Source organism: Dendrobates tinctorius, unplaced genomic scaffold, assembly GCF_039654945.1.
Source record: "Dendrobates tinctorius isolate UK_male_01 unplaced genomic scaffold, ASM3965494v1 ptg000175l, whole genome shotgun sequence".
Classification (NCBI taxonomy): Eukaryota; Metazoa; Chordata; class Amphibia; order Anura; family Dendrobatidae; genus Dendrobates; species Dendrobates tinctorius.
This window is the reverse complement of record NW_027361842.1, coordinates 10555721-10575731: the sequence shown is the minus strand read 5'-3', so window position 1 is coordinate 10575731 and position 20011 is coordinate 10555721. Positions and strand designations below refer to the sequence as shown.

Here is a 20011-nt window from a genome sequence, read left to right as displayed (position 1 = left end):
CTTACCTGTGGCACCTAACAGGTGTTGGCAATAACTAAATCACACTTGCAGCCAGTTGACATGGATTAAAGTTGACTCAACCTCTGTCCTGTGTCCTTGTGTGTACCACATTGAGCATGGAGAAAAGAAAGAAGACCAAAGAACTGTCTGAGGACTTGAGAACCCACATTGTGAGGAAGCATGAGCAATCTCAAGACTACAAGTCCATCTCCAAAGACCTGAATGTACCGGTGTCTATCGTGCGCAGTGTCATCAAGAAGTTTAAAGCCCATGGCACTGTGGCTATCCTCCCTAGATGTGGACGGAAAAGAAAAACTGACAAGAGATTTCAACGCAAGATTGGGCGGATGTTGGATAAAGAACCTCGACTAACATCCAAACAAGTTCAAGCTGGCCTGCAGTCCGAGGGTACAACATGTCAACCCGTACTATCCGTCGACGTCTGAATGAAAAGGGACTGTATGGTAGGAGACCCAGGAAGACCCCACTTCTTACTTCGAGACATAAAAAAGCCAGGTTGGAGTTTGCCAAAACTTACCTGAAAAAGCCTAAAACGTTTTGGAGGAATGTTCTCTGGTCAGATGAGACAAAAATAGAGCTTTTTGGGCAAAGGCATCAACATAGAGTTTACAGGAGAAAAAAGAGGCATTCAAAGAAAAGAACACTATCCCTACAGTCAAACATGGCGGAGGTTCCCTGATGTTTTGGGGTTGCTTTGCTGCCTCTGGCACTGGACTGCTTGACCGTGTGCATGGCATTATGAAGTCTGAAGACTACCAACAAATTTTGCAGCATAATGTAGGGCCCAGTGTGAGAAAGCTGGGTCTCCCTCAGAGGTCATGGCATGTCATGGTCTTCTAGCAGGACAATGACCCAAAACACACTTCAAAAAGCACTAGAAAATGGTTTGAGAGAAAGCACTGGAGACTTCTAAGGTGGCCAGCAATGAGTCCAGACCTGAATCCCATAGAACACCTGTGGAGAGATCTAAAAATGGCAGTATGGAGAAAGCACCCTTCAAATATCAGGGACCTGGAGCAGTTTGCCAAAGAAGAATGGTCTAAAATTCCAGCAGAGCATTGTAAGAAACTCATTGATGGTTACCAGAAGCGGTTGGTCGCAGTTATTTTGGCTAAAGGTTGTGCAACCAAGTATTAGGCTGAGGGTGCCAATACTTTTCTCTGGCCCATTTTTGGAGTTTTGTGTGAAATGATCAATGTTTTGCTTTTTGCTTCATTCTCTTTTGTGTTTTTCATTTAAGACAAATTAAATGAAGATAAGAATACCAAAGAATTTGTGTTTGCAATCATTTTCAGGAAGAAACTGAGTATTATCTGACAGAATTGCAGGGGTGTCAATACTTTTGGCCACAACTGTAACATCCTGCTCCAGTAACACCTTGGCCAGGCTAAAAGCAGCACTTACAAGCACAATAAAAAAGAGTTTTTAAGCAATGTGCACGTTTAGCCAGCAACAGTGGTCGGTCTCCAAAGCAACAAGTTGTAAACAAAAGGAAAGTGGGAATATCTCTAGAAAGAATGACAATTTTAATAAGCAGTACATTACCAAATTGCTTGTATTTACAAGCTCTATCTGACAAATAACAAGTTATAATGATGGGGATAACCCCTTTAAATGTTGTTATACATGAGACATGGAAAGTGCAATGCTGAATATCCACGGCAGTGTCAGGACGGCTCTTCTCACACAGTTATCTGCCTGTGGTACTTACTTACAAAGCACTGTCCAGGATTACACACAATCACTCGCACACTCCTGTCACCTGCATGTTCAAAGATTTCCACAATCGCCCCTTCTGTTATTTTGGGAAAAGCAAAAACTGTTGTTGTTTGTTCATTCTTGTGATGATGATTGTCACTCAGTACTAACTACTACTAGGTTCTCCCTGGCAAAACTCTCCGCTCTCCAATCTATCGTTAATACAGCAGCCAGACTGATAATACTGTCCAGCAGCAACACCGATGCCTCCTCCGCCACCATGGCTGCTCATTCACTATGGAATCCACAGAGATGCTCCTCCCTACATCTATTCACTCATCTGTATCAACCACATAACCCATGCTCTCTACCAATTATCTAATATTAAAGCCCATGACCTCCTCCCCCTATACACTTTAAGCCAGCTGTGGTGGTCCAGCTTTGTCTCCCGACTCCTTACCGCTCACAAAATCAGCAGTCCAAAACTGGACATGTTAGAAAACCTTCTGTCCAGAGATCTGCAGAACAGTCGGGAAGCCCCATATTCATCCCTCCAATATCAGCCAATGTTACTCTAACGTGTATGGGAGGCTCTACAAACGCCACAATCCAAAACTCCCAATCTTGCCTTTAAGAATTCTCTTGTGCTGCACCAGCTTTCTCGAATGTGCTACCCCAGGCAATCAGAGTTGGAAGCATGCCCTAGATACACGTTTTATGAAGGAAAGTCTGTAGAATTCTTTAATCTGTTCTTTTATCTGCATAGAACCCCTCACTTCTACAATATTGTCTAGCATTTCACATCTGTGCTGGCACGTGACTGGTGACTAGCTCATGTGTCTGCAGAAGTCTAATAGGTTGCAGTATATGTTGGCGCAATGTCATTTAAGAATATTATTATGACATAATATGTTGGCATTTTTCCATTTTTTCCTTCAAGTCATAGTGTCATAACTTGTGCCAGATGCTGCAGCTCCTTTCATGTGATCCCAAACAGACCCCTAAAGTTGTATTCTCAACAGTTAAAATAAGAGTCATGCAAATACAGCTTTGCCGTGACATCTAAGGTTCAATATCAATGGGGGTGACGTATGCAGAGTCTTTATCAGTATGTGCACCATTCTACACAAAATACTATATAACATAATACAGATTAAAGGGGTATTCCAATGTCAAATATTTATAGCATGCCATAAAAGTATAGCAGATGCGGGACCCAAGAATGTGGCCCTGAGGTGTCACTGTCAGCGGTGGTAGGAACTTTTCTTTATTTGTAGGGGAATTCCCACCACCACTCTATTTACTATGGCACGCGTCAAAGCCCAATGCTCAAGGTTGATAGGACCATTTCTGGTATAGCCACAAGAAGAAGATGTGAATGCCCAAGTTCAGTAGGTGCAGGGGAGACTAGGGGGCCCCATTAGTCCCAAAACAAGACTAAGGCTGGTTTCACATTTGCGTTTTTTAGCGCTGGAAAAAAACGCACACCTGCGCATGCGTTTTTTCCCCTATATTTAACATGGGTGCGCATACCTGCGCACTGGTCAGCGCATGTATGCGATTTTCATGCGCTGCGTTTTTTTGGGGTGTGCGTTAGGATTTTCCAGACGCAGCATGTTGCATTTTTTGGCCCTGCAAAAAAGCGCATGCGCACATATGCGCACGTTTTGCGCTAAAAATGGCCATTATAGCCTATGGATGCGCATATGTGCGCACTGGCATGCTCATGTATGCGTTTTTTTGCATATGCGTTTTTTTTTTTAAACCATGGAATTTAGGGGTTTGGGTTAGAGTTAGGGTTAGTTAAGGGGGTTTAGGGTTAGGGTTATGGTCAGGGTCAGGGTTAGGGTTGGGGTTTGGGTCAGGGTTAGGGTTAAGTATGGTTTTGTTAAGGATTAGGGTCATGGTTAGGGTCAGGATTAGGGTTAAGTATGGTTTTGTTAAGGGTTAGGGTCAGGGTTAGGGTTAGGGTTAGGGTCAGGGTTAGGGTTAGGGTTAGGGTCAGGGTTAGGGTCAGGATTAGGGTTAAGTATGGTTTTGTTAAGGATTAGGGTCAGGGTTAGGGTCAGGATTAGGGTTAAGTATGGTTTTGTTAAGGGTTAGGGTCAGGGTTAGGGTTAGGGTTAGGGTCAGGGTTAGGGTTAGGGTTAGGGTTAAGTATGGTTTTGTTAAGGATTAGGGTCAGGGTTAGGGTCAGGATTAGGGTTAAGTATGGTTTTGTTAAGGGTTAGGGTCAGGGTTAGGGTTAGGGTTAGGGTCAGGGTTAGGGTCAGGATTAGGGTTAAGTATGGTTTGGTTAAGGGTTAGGGTCAGGGTTAGGGTTAGGGTTAGGGTTAAGTATGGTTTTGTTAAGGGTTAGGGTCAGGGTTAGGGTTAGGGTCAGGGTTAGGGTTAGGGTCAGGGTTAGGGTTAGGGTTAGTTAGGGTTTAGGTTAGGGTTAAGTATGATTTGGTTAAGGGTTAGGGTCAGGGTTAGGGTTAGGGTTAGGGTCAGGGTTAGGGTTAGTAAAGTCATGGTTTGGGTAGTGTGAGGGGCCACCTAAAAATGTTGGAAAAAAACGCAAACGCGGTAAAAACGCGCTAAAAACGCATACAAACGCATAAAAACGCTGCGTTTTTTTCATGCATGCTCATAAAAATGCTGGAAAAAAACGCAGCAGTTGTATGCTTATGTATGCGTTTTTTCAATGCGTTTTTTTGCGGGAAAAACGCGCTGCAAAAAAAAGCAAGTGTGAAACTAGCCTAAGGCTAGGAAGGCCATAATGGTCAGGGGCCTTGTTGGGGCTTTTGCCCCGGGGCCTGGAATACCCCTTTAACAACACAATAGGTACATGTAGAGATAGATTCTTACCATTTCTGATGCATTGATGGAAGAATGGTGGGAACAACTGTATTCTGGGATCTTGTGAACTTTAGAGTGGCGGAAGGGTCTGATGGATGGATGAGTCTGATGAACAACACACAATGAATATGGTACGTGATCACAGAAAGGACAGAGCAATACATGCAGAAAACTACATCAGAGGCACAAATCTTTCCAAAACTCCATATTCTAAGGCTAGCTTCTCATTTGTGAGCCATCTAAAAGGTTAGAAAAACCAGGGCAGTGTCATCTTTCTCAGATACATTTCCAGACAGCATGATAAAAGCCTGACATACTCCAAAAAGGCATGGAGTCCTCCAGTCGCCGGTGAGGTCAGCCATATCAAACCTGGCACTGCACAAAACCAGAATCATGAGAACAGAACCCAACCATGTCTGAGGCCCTGCGCACACCATCTTTTTGCTGAGTTTTCAAAGCAGAAACTGGCTAAGTACACAGAATTTTTCAGGGGTTTTTGGAGCAGAAATTCTACAAAATCTGTTCCAAATCTAAAAAACATGGGAGTTTCTGTCCGAAATGTCAGCAAAAAAAATCTGTGTGTACAAACCCTTAGGGTATGTGACTACAGAGTTTACAAGGAGTTTTTAGAGCAGAAACTGAGCAGGAATTGTCCAAATCTAAAAAAGAACGTGGGAGTTTCAGCTCTGAAAACTCAGCAAAAAGACTCAGCGTGCACAAGCACTATTATGCTATTCACATGGAAAGCTTAGCGGTTTCTGCTTTAAAAGCATTAGAAAACTCCATGCGCACACAGCCTAAGAATCTGTTCAAACTGAGTTGTTTTTGTTGAGTTTTTGGGGCAAAAACTCTTCAAAATCCTCCTCGAAGCTCAAAAACTTAAGCAAAACTACTCAGAGTCAACCCTTGGGCTATGTGCACATCGAGTTTTTGGAGCAGAAACGTAGTGGAAACTCGCCAAATTTCAAAATGCCTCAAAAACATTACGTTTCTGCTCAGTTATTGCGCCAAAAACTCAGAAAAAAAGATGCGGTGTGCACAAAGCCTTAGAAATATGTTGACGAAGAATTTTTGGAGAAGTCTTTTGGTGTGGATCCTCTTCAAAAGCCTCCTAACAAAACTGTTGGAGAATCCTAACAAATTGCTAATGAAAGTCCACTTTGCTGTTCCACTGAGAAGGTTTTTGGGATTGTATTAACTAAAGAGGTTTTGAAAAGTGCACGGTTGAAAAAAAAAATGTCACTTCTATGAAAAAGATCCTGAAGGAAACCTCTCTAGACAAGGCACCGTCCACTGAAAAGGCTGCACAGAATGCTTCAGGAGTCTCAAAGTGCTGTGCACATAGCCTTAAAGGGAATGTGCAACCTAGATTTTTTTTTTACTAGTCCATCTTTTTACTACTAAGACCAGATATTGATACCTATGTATTTTTCTATAAACTGATTTTATTTCCTCATGGCAGATTATTAAATGTCTATTTTCTGTATGTGACCACAGGAGCCAACTTCACTTTTCTGTTAAGAGTACAGCATTTAGAGATGTTCTCACAGTTTAGGAACATTAAAGGGCTGGAAGGGGCTTAAAGGGGATCTGTCAATTAGCATAAATATGATATTTTTTTTACCTGGTTTAAGCGCCACCATTCCCCCGAATCTGGTATCATTTTTTGGTCCTGCGCCTCTCCGCTCTTGAGATATGGCCTCCCCTTTCTTATATGTAAATCTGTCTTCTTGAGGACCATGCCCATTTGGCTAAAATGAGTTGACTTACATGCAGGGAAGAGTGCTTCATATCTCAGGAAAGGACAGGCGCAGAAACAAAAGAAAGACCACATCAGATTCAGGAGAACAGTGGCAGTTACACCATGTAAAAAAAACAACAAATGTTGCTGACGTCTTCTTTAAATGTCACAATTCTGGGCATTACATTTTTGCTATGTAAGGTTTTACAGCAGCTAAATGGAGTGTAGATAATGATACAATAGTCTTGAAATTACTAATTTACTTTTTGGGTTTTTAGGCATGCTTTCTGACATATACATACGCCATTGTGCAGGGAGGTGGAGGAGGTGACCTGTGACCATCACCTATTGTGATTGGTGCAACCTGTGCTACCTATTGTATATGGACGAGTTACCTTTCTTTCTAATCCTGATGATAAAGAGATGATTAATGAGAAGTGATCTGTATCAAACAGGAATTGTCAGCATAATATGATGGATAGGTTTTTTTAAACTATGGATGATGACTTATAATTTACAATTTTGTCACAGGTCATGTGAATATTATTTTTAATGGGGAAAAAGTGAATGATTTACAGCTTTGTTTTATTTATTTTTATACTTTTTTACACTTTTTATTCCACTTGGGCTTACACCATTTACAGCATTGTATTAAATAGCAACAAAAATCACGGTGAGTTCTGAACTTTAACCACAGGCTTAAACTGAGCATAATGATGACAGGCACAGAGGTCTTCAGGAGATGACAGACTGCCATCGCAACCTCACAATGCGGCCAATCAAAACTACAAGCCCCCTTGGACTGCACGTTGTAAGTGCTGCTGTCATAGAAACAGTGGCAACTAAGTGGTTAACAGCGGCAATTAAGTAGTTAATAGCTCATTCATTGCTGTTAAGAGGTAGATGCTAGCAGAATAACATAGCCAGTGTCTGTCTGAATGATGAAGGCTCAGCTCCTAAGCTCATATCGAAATCAGGGAGCCAACATTGGACATACCAGTACGTCCAGTGTTGGTAGGGGTTAAAGAGGACCTGTCACCAGGTCAAAAGTGACCAGTGCTGCTTCGATGAATTTTGCCTTTCTTTTTCCTTTTTTTAAATTCACAATTTGGTTCCAGAGACATGTTCTTTTTAAAACTGCTCTTTACTAAGCACATGTTGGCTGCAGCTCCTCAGGGGCGTGTCTTTAGGCTGATCTGCATTATTATCCTGTTAGCCACTCCCAATGTAAAGAGCATAAAAATTAGCAACACATAAAAAGGCCCACATAGTAAATCCACCATACCATAGATACTAGGGGAGAAGAAGGAATAAAGTAATAGCAAACACTAGCCACTTCTGACCTGGTGTCCGGTTGCTCTTTCCAATTGTTCCATTTTGAAGCAACAGAATAGATCAAAGGAAATGGCATCCTCCGCAGAGCTGCGCAGCACCCCTTTGATTTGTTTAGGTCTCTCCTGGTTTCCATTTGTTAATTTTAGAGAGGATACCTGTGGATATTGTTACTTCTCTCATAATAAGGGTCCATCTGCAATATCTAGGACACTTGCTGTCATTGCTGTTGGTTACATGAGGATATTATATGATTCTAATTCTGCTCCTTAAAATTCTCAAAAAAAAAAAAAATAATGGATTGGACACATGAGCAGGAAAATGCTGAGAATCCCCTTGTGCAGCTACAGCGGTCCCACAGCAATACATCTGCTGGACAAGCTCAGCAGTGCCACCTGGTGGTCACATCTATCATTGATCTGCCTGCAGTCCTTTTTGCTGTTTTCCTGCATTTTTCCTTAAGTTTTCCTCCTTGTGTTATCTGTGAATGTTTTGTATGATTCAATTCATGAAAGGCAGCCACGTTATACAATACCGAGACAGGCGGCCACGTCATACATCACCTAGAGACAGGAGGTCACGTCATACATCACCTAGAGGCAGGCGGCCACGTCATACATCACCTAGAGACAGGAGGTCACGTCATACATCACCTAGAGACAGGTCACGTCATACATCACCTAGAGACAGGAGGTCAAGTCATAACATCACCTAGAGACAGGAGGTCACTTCATACATCACCTAGAGACAGGAGGTCACGTCATACATCACCTAGAGACAGGAGGTCACGTCATACATCACCTAGAGACAGGAGGTCACGGGTCACATCATACATCACCTAGAGACAGGAGGTCACGTCATACATCACCTAGAGACAGGAGGTCACGTCATACATCACCTAGAGACAGGAGGTCACGTTATACATCACCTAGAGACAGGAGGTCACGTCATACATCACCTAGAGACAGGAGGTCACGGGTCACGTCATACATCACCTAGAGACAGGAGGTCACGTCATACATCACCTAGAGACAGGAGGTCACTTCATACATGACCTAGAGACAGGAGGTCACGTTATACATCACCTAGAGACAGGAGGTCATGCCATACATCACCTAGAGACAGGAGGTCACGTCATACATCACCTAGAGACAGGAGGTCACGTCATACATCACCTAGAGACAGGAGGTCACGTTATACATCACCTAGAGACAGGAGGTCACGTCATACATCACCTAGACACAGGAGGTCACGTCATACATCACCTAGACACAGGAGGTCACGTCATACATCACCTAGACACAGGAGGTCACGTCATACATCACCTAGAGACAGGAGGTCACGTCATACATCACCTAGAGACAGGAGGTCACGTCACACATCACCTAGAGACAGGAGGTCACGTTATACAATACCGAGACAGGAGGCCACGTCATACATCACCTAGAGACAGGAGGCCATGTCATACATATATCACTTAAAGACAGGAGGTCATGTTATACATCACCTAGAGACAGGAGGTCACGTCATAACATCACCTAGAGACAGGAGGTCACGTCATACATCACCTAGAGACAGGAGGTCACGTTATACAATACCGAGACAGGAGGCCACGTCATACATCACCTAGAGACAGGAGGCCATGTCATACATATATCACTTAAAGCAGGAGGTCATGTTATACATCACCTAGAGACAGGAGGTCATGTCATACATATATCACTTAGTGATATATGTATGACATGGCCTCCTGTCTCTAGGTGATCTATGACGTGGCCTCCTGTCTCGGTATTGTATAACGTGACCTCCTGTCTCTAGGTGATGTATGACGTGACCTCCTGTCTCCTGAGGTCACATATCAATGAGACAGGCAGCCACTTTACAAATCATCTAATGACAGATAGCCACATTAGATCACCTAGAGAAAGACAACCATGTTATACATTACCTAGAGACACAAGGCCATGTTATACATCACCCAAAGACACATGGCCACTTTATACATCACCTAGAGAAAGACGTCCACGCTCAACATTACCTAGAGACACAAGGCCATGTTATAGATCACCAAGAGACAGGCGTCCATGTTCTAAGTCACCGAGACATTCGGCCATGTTATACATTACCTAGAGACAGGAAGCCATATTATACATCACCTAGAGACACACAGCCACATTATACATCACCTAGAGACAGGAAGCCATATTATACATCCCCTAGAGATAGACAATCATATTATACACTCCAAAGACACAAGAAGCATCATGATAGACCACCAAGAGACATGAGGCCATGCTATATATTAGCTAGACACAGGAGGCCATGTTATACACTACCTAGAGACAAGTTGCCATGTTATATATCACTGAGAGATAGGAGGTCATGTTATCCATCAACTTAGCGAGGAGGCCATGTTATAGATCACCTAGAGACAGGCGGCCATGTTAAACATTACCTAGAGACAGGTGGCCATTTTATACATCATCTAGAAGAAACAAGACCACATTATACATCACCCAGAGACAGGATGCTACATTATACATCACCTAGAGATACACAACCATATTATACACTCCAAAGACAGAAGAGGCATCATGATATACCAAGCGACAGGAGGCCATTCTATATATTACCTAGAGAAGGCAGCCATGTTATACATTTCCTAGAGGCAGGAGCCATGGTATATATCACCTAGAGACAGGCAGCCTTGTTAAACATCACCTAGAGACAGGCAGCCTTGTTAAACATCACCTAGGGGCAGGCGGCCATGTTAAAGATCACCTAGGGGCAGGCGGCCATGTTAAAGATCACCTAGAGACAGGCGGCCATGTTAAAGATCACCTAGAGACAGGCGGCCATGTTATACATCATCTAGAAACAGGCGGACATGTTATGCATCATCCAGAGGCAGGCGACTATGTTACACATCACCTAGAGATAGGCCGACATGTTATGCATCATCTGGAGACAGGCGGACATGTTATGTAGATATTATATAGACATAGGAGGGCATGTTAGACAACAACTAGGGACAAGTTGCCATGTTATATATCACCGATAGGAGGTCATGTTATACATCACCTAGAGCTAGGCAGCCATGTTATACATCACCTAGAGGAAGGTGCCCATGTTATATATCACCTAGAGGCAGGTGGCCATATTATACATCACCTAGAGGCAGGCGGCCATGTTATACATCATCTAGAGACAGCCAGCCATGCTGTACATCCCCGAGAGACAGGCGGCCATGTTATACATCACCTAGAGACAAGAGGCCATGTTATACATCACCTAGAGACACACAACCACATTGTACATCACCTACAAACACATGGCAATGTGATACATTACCTAGAGACAAGATGCTATGTTAAACAACACCTAGATACAGGTGGCCATGTTATACATCATGTAGAGACAGGTAGCCATATTATACATCACCTAGTCCTAGAGGCAGGAGGCCATGTTATAAACTGTGCATCACATAAAGAAAGATGGTCACATTATAAACATCACCGAGACAGATGACATTGTTATAAATCACGGAGAGACACACGGACATTTTATACATCACCAAGAGACAGGAGGTCACATTATATATCACCGAGAGACAGGATGCCACATTATGCATCAACTAGAGATAGACGACCATACTATACAACAACTAGACACAAGAGGCATCTTTATACACCACCAAGAGACAGGAGGCCATGCTATATATTATATAGACACAGGAGGCCATGTTACACACCGACTAGAGACAACTCGCCATTTCATATATCGTAGAGAGATAGGAGGTCATGTTATACATCAACTAGAGCCAGGTGGCCATGTTATAGATCACCTACAGTCATGGCCAAAAGTTTTGAGAATGACACAAATATTATATTTTCACATGATCTGCTGCCCTCTGGTTTTTATGTGTGTTTGTCAGATGTTTTTATCACATACAGAAATAAAATTGCAACAATATTATGAGTAACAAAAGGTTATATTGACAGTTATAATGAGTTAATGCAGCAAGTCAATATTTGCAGTGTTGACCCTTCTTCTTCAGGACCTCTGCAATTCTCCCTGGCATGCTCTCAATCAACTTCTGGATCAAATCCTGACTGATAGCAGTCCATTCTTGCAAAATCAATGCTTTTATTTTGTCTGAATTTGAAGGTTTTTGTTTGTCCAACCGTCTCTTGATGATTGACCACAAGTTCTCAATGGGATTAAGATCTGGGGAGTTTCCAGGCCATGGTCCCAAAATCTCTATGTTTTGTTCCCTGAGCCATTTAGTTATCATCTTTGCTTTATGGCAAGGTGCTCCATCACGTTGAAAAAGGCATTGTTGATCGCCAAACTGCTCTTGGACTGTTGGGAGAAGTTGCTCTCGGAGGACATTCTGGTACCATTCTTTATTCATGGCTGTGTTTTTAGGCAAGACTGAGAGAGAGCCCATTTCCTTGGCTGAGAAGCAACCCCACACGAGTGGTTTCAGGATGCTTGACAGTTGGCATGAGACAAGACTGGTGGTAGCGCTCACCTGGTCTTCTCCGAATAAGCCGTTTTCCAGATGTCCCAAACAATCGAAAAGGGGATTCATCAGAGAAAATGACTTTACCCCAGTCCTCAGCAGTCCACTCCCTGTACCTCTTGCAGAATATCAGTCTGTCCATGATGTTTTTTCTGGAGAGAAGTGGCTTCTTTGCTGCCCTCCTTGAGACCAGGCCTTGCTTCAAGAGTCTCCGCCTCACAGTGCGAGCAGATGCACTCACACCTGCCTGCTGCCATTCCTGAGCAAGCTCTGCACTGCTGGTAGCCCGATCCCGCAGCTGAAACACTTTTAAGAGACGGTCCTGGCGCTTGCTGGTCTTTCTTGGGCGCCCTGGAGCCTTTTTGGCAACAAGGGAACCTCTCTCCTTGAAGTTCTTGATGATGCGATAGATTGTTGACTGAGGTGCAATCTTTCTAGCTGCGATACTCTTCCCTGTTAGGCCATTTTTGTGCAGTGCAATGATGACTGCACGTGTTTCTTTAGAGATAACCATGGTTAACAGAAGAGAAACAATGATGCTAAGCACCAGCCTCCTTTTAAAGTGTCCAGTGGTGTCATTCTTACTTAATCATGACAGATTGATCTCCAGCCCTGTCCTCATCAACATCCACACCTGTGTTAATGGAGCAATCACTGAAACGATGTTAGCTGGTCCTTTTAAGGCAGGGCTGCAATGATGTTGAAATGTGTTTTGGGGGATAAAGTTCATTTTCTAGGCAAATATTGACTTTGCAAGTAATTGCTGTTAAGCTGATCACTCTTTATAACATTCTGGAGTATATGCAAATTGCCATTAGAAAAAATGAAGCAGTAGACTTTGTAAAAATTAATATTTGTGTCATTCTCAAAACTTTTGGCCATGATGGTATAGACAGGCGGTCATGTTATACATCATCTAGAGGCAGGTGGCCATGTTATAGGTCATCTACAGACAGAAGGCCATGCTATACAACACCTAGAGACAAGCGGCCACATTATAAACCACCAAGACACAGGCAACCATGTTATACATCACCTAGAGACAGGCACCCATATTATAAATCACCTAGACCTAGGAAACCATGTTAAACATAACCTAGAGAAAGGTGGCCATGTTATACATCACCTAGAGACAGTCAGCCATGTTATACGTCACCAAGTGACAGGCGGCCACGTTATTCATCACCTAGAGACAGGTGGCCACGTTATACAACACCTAGAGACAGGTGATGTCATGCAACACCAAGAGACACGTGGCCATAGACAGGCTGCCATATCGTACATCATTTAGAGACAGGATTCCATAGCATTTATTATAGCGAAAAACGTGTTCACAGCTAGAGAGTGGTGCCTAGGTAGGTTCCCAAACCGTGACAATATTAAACAAAGAACCTGGCACTCAACTTTGTAGTAATATATAGGTGAATTTATTCCCAGACAGTGGTACAGTATAGCACGACAAAACATCTCGGTCAATTTACAAGACCTTCATCAGTTGCTGTAAGGATAACATATAATATAACGTATAAATAAAAAAAAATAATAAAAAAAGTATATACACCAAAATTCATATTTATGCCATTGTGATACATAACATGTACGCTCACATAGAAGAATTAATCAAGGTACAGTCAAGGTAAGTATTATGAATATACAAAAAGTTAGTGTGCACACTAGGGTGACCGGATCTCATATGGGGGGAAAAAATGTCAGAATCTTGTTCGTCTGGACCCCACAAAACGATTCCCCTTTCCAGATATTGAGGCTGGTTTCACATTAGCGCTTTTTAAGCGCACGCACGGCCGGGAGTAGCTCCGCCCCCGAGCCGGCTCTCTGCCCGGCGTGCCCGCCCCTTGCTTGTAGCGCCGCCTCCTAGCGCACAGCGGCGCCTGCGATCGGCGCACCCTATCTTTAGCATAGGGTGCGCAGATCGTGCGCAGGCCGTGCGCTAGTTGCGCTTTGACCTGCGCTGCGCACTTTTGACGGTGCGCCGTGCGCGCCAAAATCAAACTTTTCGGATTTTGGCGCGCACGGCGCACCGTCAAAAGTGTGCAGCGCAGGTCAAAGCGCAACTAGCGCACGGCCTCCGCACGATCTGCGCACCCTATGCTAAAGATAGGGTGCGCCGATCGCAGGCGCCGCTGTGCGCTAGGAGGCGGCGCTACAAGCAAGGGGCGGGCACGCCGGGCAGAGAGCCGGCTCGGGGGCGGAGCTACCCCCGGCCGTGCGTGCGCTTAAAAAGCGCTAATGTGAAACCAGCCTGAGAGAGCCAAAATTTGAGCTCGATCAAACGACGTTAACCCGTGCCGCTCATCGCTCAAAGTTTGAAAAAATCCAAATTGAGGTATTTTAAGATTTAGGTATTTTGCATAGTCTGTTAGACTATAAAGAATGTGACAACAACATTGCAGAAATAGCCCTGACCAAATTTTCGAACCATTTGCGGTATTTGAATGCAGAGTTGGTGGGATTATCGTTTTTTGATCCCACCATTACAGACAATGAAAAGTTGTTAATGGCTAATAAATTGCTCAGTAGCACAGATGAACCATCAGAGCACGCTAACCTACATGAGTTGATAATTTTACATAGTTATCTAATCTATTCTAGAGCTTTTGTTAAAGTAGTTTATGAAACGTCAGAATATAATGCTCGGCATTTGCTTACAACTTGCAGGACATATTGCTTTTGTTCTTCATCTTTTGTCAGAAGGTCGTTAAAGTAGGTTACTTCCTACCTCTTTTAATTTTTCTTTCCTAACTTTTGGATTTACAACCCTAGCGTGCTCTGATGGTTCATCTGTGCTACTGAGCAATTTATTAGCCATTAACAACTTTTCATTGTCTGTAATGGTGGGATCAAAAAACGATAATCCCACCAACTCTGCATTCAAATACCAAAAATGGTTCGAAAATTTGGTCAGGGCTATTTCTGCAATGTTGATGTCACATTCTTTATAGTCTAACAGACTATGCAAAATACCTAAATCTTAAAATACCTCAATTTGGATTTTTTCAAACTTTGAGCGACGAGCGGCACGGGTTAACGTCGTTTCATCGAGCTCAAATTTTGGCTATCTCAATATCTGGAAAGGAGAATCGTTTTGTGGGGTCCAGACGGACAAAATTCCGACATCGATTTTTTTGCGGTCACCCTAGTGCACACTATCCTATTACCATCTTATTACAAGCACTTTCTTCTGTTACCTCATAGGCTCTCACTGTGAGAATATCAAGCCTTTTTTTGCATATCCTGCCACAATTATTAGTACGGTATGTCATTCTTGGTGTATATACTTTTTTATTATTTTTTCTTTTATAACTTCCCTCCTTTTTTATACGTTATATTATATGTTATCCTTACAGGGAATAAATTCACCTATATATTACTACCAAGTTGAGTGCCAGGTTCCATAGCACTTAAGTCATGTTGATAGAGCTGCAGCTAATCACTGAGTTAAGCAGCTCAACAAGAGTTTTCCGAAACCAGAAAACAATGTCAATTATTATTCCAACATTGATTCTGTTCCATGACCTACTGAGGGTGTAATGTAGAAAATACACAAAACCTACAAACAGGGGAAGATGGGGGACATCAACCATTCCAAAGTATATTTGTCTACACATTAAAGGCCCAATAATTGTTTAAAAATATTCAAAAATCTTTTTAAAGTAGCATCCTAATCCACATGATAACCCATACATGTCTGATAGATGCCCGACCAACACCTATCTCCAGAATGGGGATTCCTGACCTTCATGCAATTCCAGTGTAGAGTCCGGTCTCTGAGACAAATAGGCGGATATCCAACAGAGAGGTGATATTGTATCTGAACAGTCTTATCCAGCTGGGGACTTCTATTTGTGAGATAAATCAAAGTCCCAGGGCTAGGAACTACAACTAATCAGACATTGTTGAATTTTACAATGCCCCTTTAATGTTAATGCAAGCTTAAAAATAAGGCGGAACATTCTAGTTGCTTAACCGGCATGTTTCAGTCCGTTTTTGAGATGGGTAACTAAGTTTAACCTAATAGATAATTATAAATTCAGCTCCACGACGTTTTATCAGTGCAAGCATTTATCAAGTGGATGAACATTTGCATATTGTTGACCTACATAGCGTTTTGTGGATTTGGTGGAAACTGATCCTGTCCTCATCAGACAATGTGAGGATCCAGAGAACAGAATTGGCAATGGCTCCTACTGAGCTATTGAGAAATACACTATATCCTGGCCAGCCAGGCCGTCCATTATATAACTGTGCGATTATAGCGGAATTATAATCTTTCAGATTATACCCACTCCGTGTGAGGAAGATATCGGCGTTAATACTCCTCTCATCATGGCAGTCCAGAAAGCGGAAAGATTGAAATCTTAACAACGTGGCTCTATGGGAAAGATAAAATAAGTCCAATTATTCTAATTTAAAAGAAAAAAAAAAATCGGTCATATTGAAAATTGATGTTATAGAACAGATAGAACAGGAGGAGCTGATCAGATTGAGACACATTTTGGAGGGAAAAGACTTTATTCTTTGAAATCCATGGTGTTTTATGCATGAGTCCAGTGGGCGGTCCTATCCAGTGACTGACAGTCTTCCCTGTATAATTATGCATACAGAAATCTGTCAGTCATGGATCGGACCGCCCACTGGACTTGCATATATACAAACTCCGGAGGTTTTAAGTGAATAAGATACAAGTTATACTGAATACTTTTCCACAAAGCCATATATCATTCTGCTTAGCTTCCACTTCTCTAAAACATGCTGTCCACAACTCAGACCATTGACAATGTGAAAGGTTGCCTTCAGGGACTTTTTGTGTTTCTTTAATTAGGGTCATGAATTGATGAAGCTGGGGTTGTCCGGTAGTGGACAGCACATTTAATGTTCTAAACTAGTAGAGCAATATTCGTGTTCATGCCAGACACAGAAAGGGGCTCTCCTCCATGGATAATTCCTACTTGTTAGAATGCTTTTCTGACAACATACTCCTAACAAAGTGCCCCCTTGCTGCAACCTTCAGCAATCAGCTGTGATTTCTTGGTAAATCTTGGAGAAAGTGCTCAATTCCCCTACAGTGCCCCCACTGGAAGAATGAAGCATTACACGGTGTCCATTCAAATCAAGGTGAGGAAGTTGTCTTTGCAATGCAGGAAAGACAGTGCAAGAGACGCTCTTTGCAACTTTTCTCCATTCTGCCCAGGACTTATGGATTCTGAAGGAAAGACCCCCTAATTTAGAAATCCCCTGTAGGAAATGGACAACCTGCAAGAGTACCTACAGTAACTTTCCTGCTTTGTCAAAAAAACAAAGATCCACAATTATTAAAGTCAACAGGGCTGCAGTACCAGGCATAGCTCATGGGCAAGGGTGGCGCTTGTCGCATGCAATAGATTTGGTCTTGTTAATAGGTTTATGGGTTCAAGGGCATGAGATGGTGAACCTCTGCTTAAATGGAAGTGGTGGTATCAGACAGAAAAAAGAGGAGGTCTGTGGCTAGCCAAGGTCAAGCGACGTCAATGAATCCTCCTTCAAGCCAAAAAAGATCTTGAGTTGAGAAAAGTTTGTAGACCAAAATGACACCTTCCCAGGAAGCCCCTAGTAAAAAATTTCTTTGAGCACTAGCTTGACGACAGCATCTTTAGTGAATTCCATAAATGACCTTCTCTATTCATCCATTTTCCTCTCTGCTGTAGTCTACTTGTTCATATGATGTCATGGCTACACTGACCAAATCATGTGAGAAGGAAAGTCACCTGCAGCCAAGAAATCCCATCATGAACCAATTGCGGATGGGCATCTTAAGATCATAAAATCACTTGCAAAAATTATAGAATTTAAAAAAAAATAATAATAAAATATACATGCTCCGAACCAGGTGGAAACAAACTAGACCTGGCCGAAACGAAGGTCTCTGTGTTTCCGTCTGGTTGCCAAAACGTTATCTACGACTTGAAGAGACATCTACTGATGTGGAATTATAGCTCCGCAAAATATAAAATGGATACACAGGGACAAAAGGAATGCAGCTACTTCTTTTTTACAGAGCAAGGGTCTTTTTTGTCTTTCTTTACACCAGTCAAAGGGCAAGTTCACACTAGGTGTTTTTTTTCAGCGTTTTCAGCATGTTTTCCTTGTTTTTTCTTATGGTGTTTTTGTGTCTTTATTGCGGCGGTTTTGGCATGCTAGATTTGTCTCTTGTTCAAGCTAATAAGGTTTAGTGTTGAAGAAAAAAAAGGCCTATTCCATAGAATCAGGTTTTGGCACAAAAAACGCAGCAAAACCTGATATCTGCATTTTTGTGCTTTTTCCACCAACCATTCAAGTCAATGGGTGAAAACGCTGAAAGAAGTGACATGCTCTATGTCGAAAAAAACACGCAAAGCACAAAATACTGATCACAAAAAAAAATGTGTGTGCATGAGATTTCTGAAATCTCATAGGCTTTGCAGGTACAGTAAAAAAGCAGCTTAAAATTAGCATAAAAATGCAGCAAAAACATCCAGTGTGAACTTAGCCTAAGACAGAAAATTTCTCCTCTGGACAGAGAAATCCAAATAAACAGGTCAGCAAAAAAAAAAAAAAACAACCCAGAATGAAGAATAATGTAAAAGCAACAAGACTCTCAAACCAGCTGATACGACATGGCACATTTTAAAGAGGATATTTCTTTATTTAAGCAGAGTGTCTCCTCGAATTGCCGCTGCTCCACTGATTCTGAACCCATTTTTCTTTTACTTCTGTGCCCTTCTCTTCCAAAGTTATGCCCCTCACCCCAGTAATAATGGTTCAAATTTTCCCATCAGCCAACTGGGCGTGTACCACAGAACTTCTCTGTGGCCAATTTCATTTTTGTCCACTGGTGCTGACCAATCAAATCCTGGCTGCGCTCACAGAGTACTTCTGTGTTACACCTCCAGTTAGTTAAAGGGGAAATTTTCACCGTTATTACTGGGGAGCATAACTATGGAACGGTGGGGTCACTGAATAAAAAGAAAGCTGGTTTCTGAATCAGTACCAACTGCAGGAGGTACTCCGTTAAAATAAAAATAAATCTGGTGACATGTTCTCAAACAATAATTTTGGGAGATGTTCTCCCCATGTTTGCGTGGGTTTCCTTCCAGGTTCTCCAGTTTCCTCCCACATTCCAAAGACATACTGATAGGGATTCGAGATTGGGGAATATAAAGCAAGTGGGAAATGAGAATAGTCTTCCACATGACAACTCACCTTTGCTGCAATTGTTGCTGGTGTTATGTGTGAAGATGAACTATCTTCTGTGGATGCAACACCGCTATCCTTCTTCTCTTCCTCCTCTTCCTCACATTGCACTCCTTTGTCTTCTGTCTGCTTGTGAGGACTTGTGGTTGGCGGAGGAGAGAGTGGAGGTGGCGGAGAGGGCAAATCTTCCAGCTCATCATGAACTTCTTTTACTTTGACAATGGCGTCCCTCAGTAGGTCTATAGCATGAGGTAGGGCTGGCAGTATAAACTGAAAGCATTCCTGGAAGAAAACACAGAGCCAGAAAGTAAGTTACACGCTGCTGCTCCAGAACAAACACACGTCTACTAAAGCCTGTCACTTACATCGGTGTTCGAATTCTGATCGCTCTGACTGCCAGGACCCAGTGACGTTATTAGGACAAGAAACCACAACTCTTTTATTCATTTTTTATATTGTTGCTTTTACCATTTTTATTTCATGGTTTACTTTTTATTTATTATTGCAAATTGAGACAGAATAGTAAAACAGCTCCATTGTGTACACGATCTTGATTGCATATTTTTACCAATTAACGAAACACAAAGAGAATGGACATAAGAGAAATCTAAATCAGATGAATATTT

General features: G+C 42.4%; 1 protein-coding gene across 30 annotated transcripts in view; it reads right to left on the bottom strand.

The window, feature by feature from the left end:
- The window catches only part of GPHN (gephyrin), a 663734-nt gene that overhangs the window by 360009 nt on the left and 283714 nt on the right, over nt 1-20011 (bottom strand). For 21 of the 30 annotated variants that reach the window (XM_073551368.1, XM_073551372.1, XM_073551370.1 and 18 more), the window contains exons 7-8: nt 19395-19667; nt 4570-4665 (exon numbers count right to left, since the gene is read on the bottom strand). In XM_073551368.1, the coding sequence (XP_073407469.1) occupies nt 4570-4665; nt 19395-19667 (369 nt within the window). The remainder of the gene's footprint in view (nt 1-4569; nt 4666-19394; nt 19668-20011) is intronic. The other 9 variants (XM_073551388.1, XM_073551395.1, XM_073551391.1 and 6 more) reach the window with 1 other exon arrangement.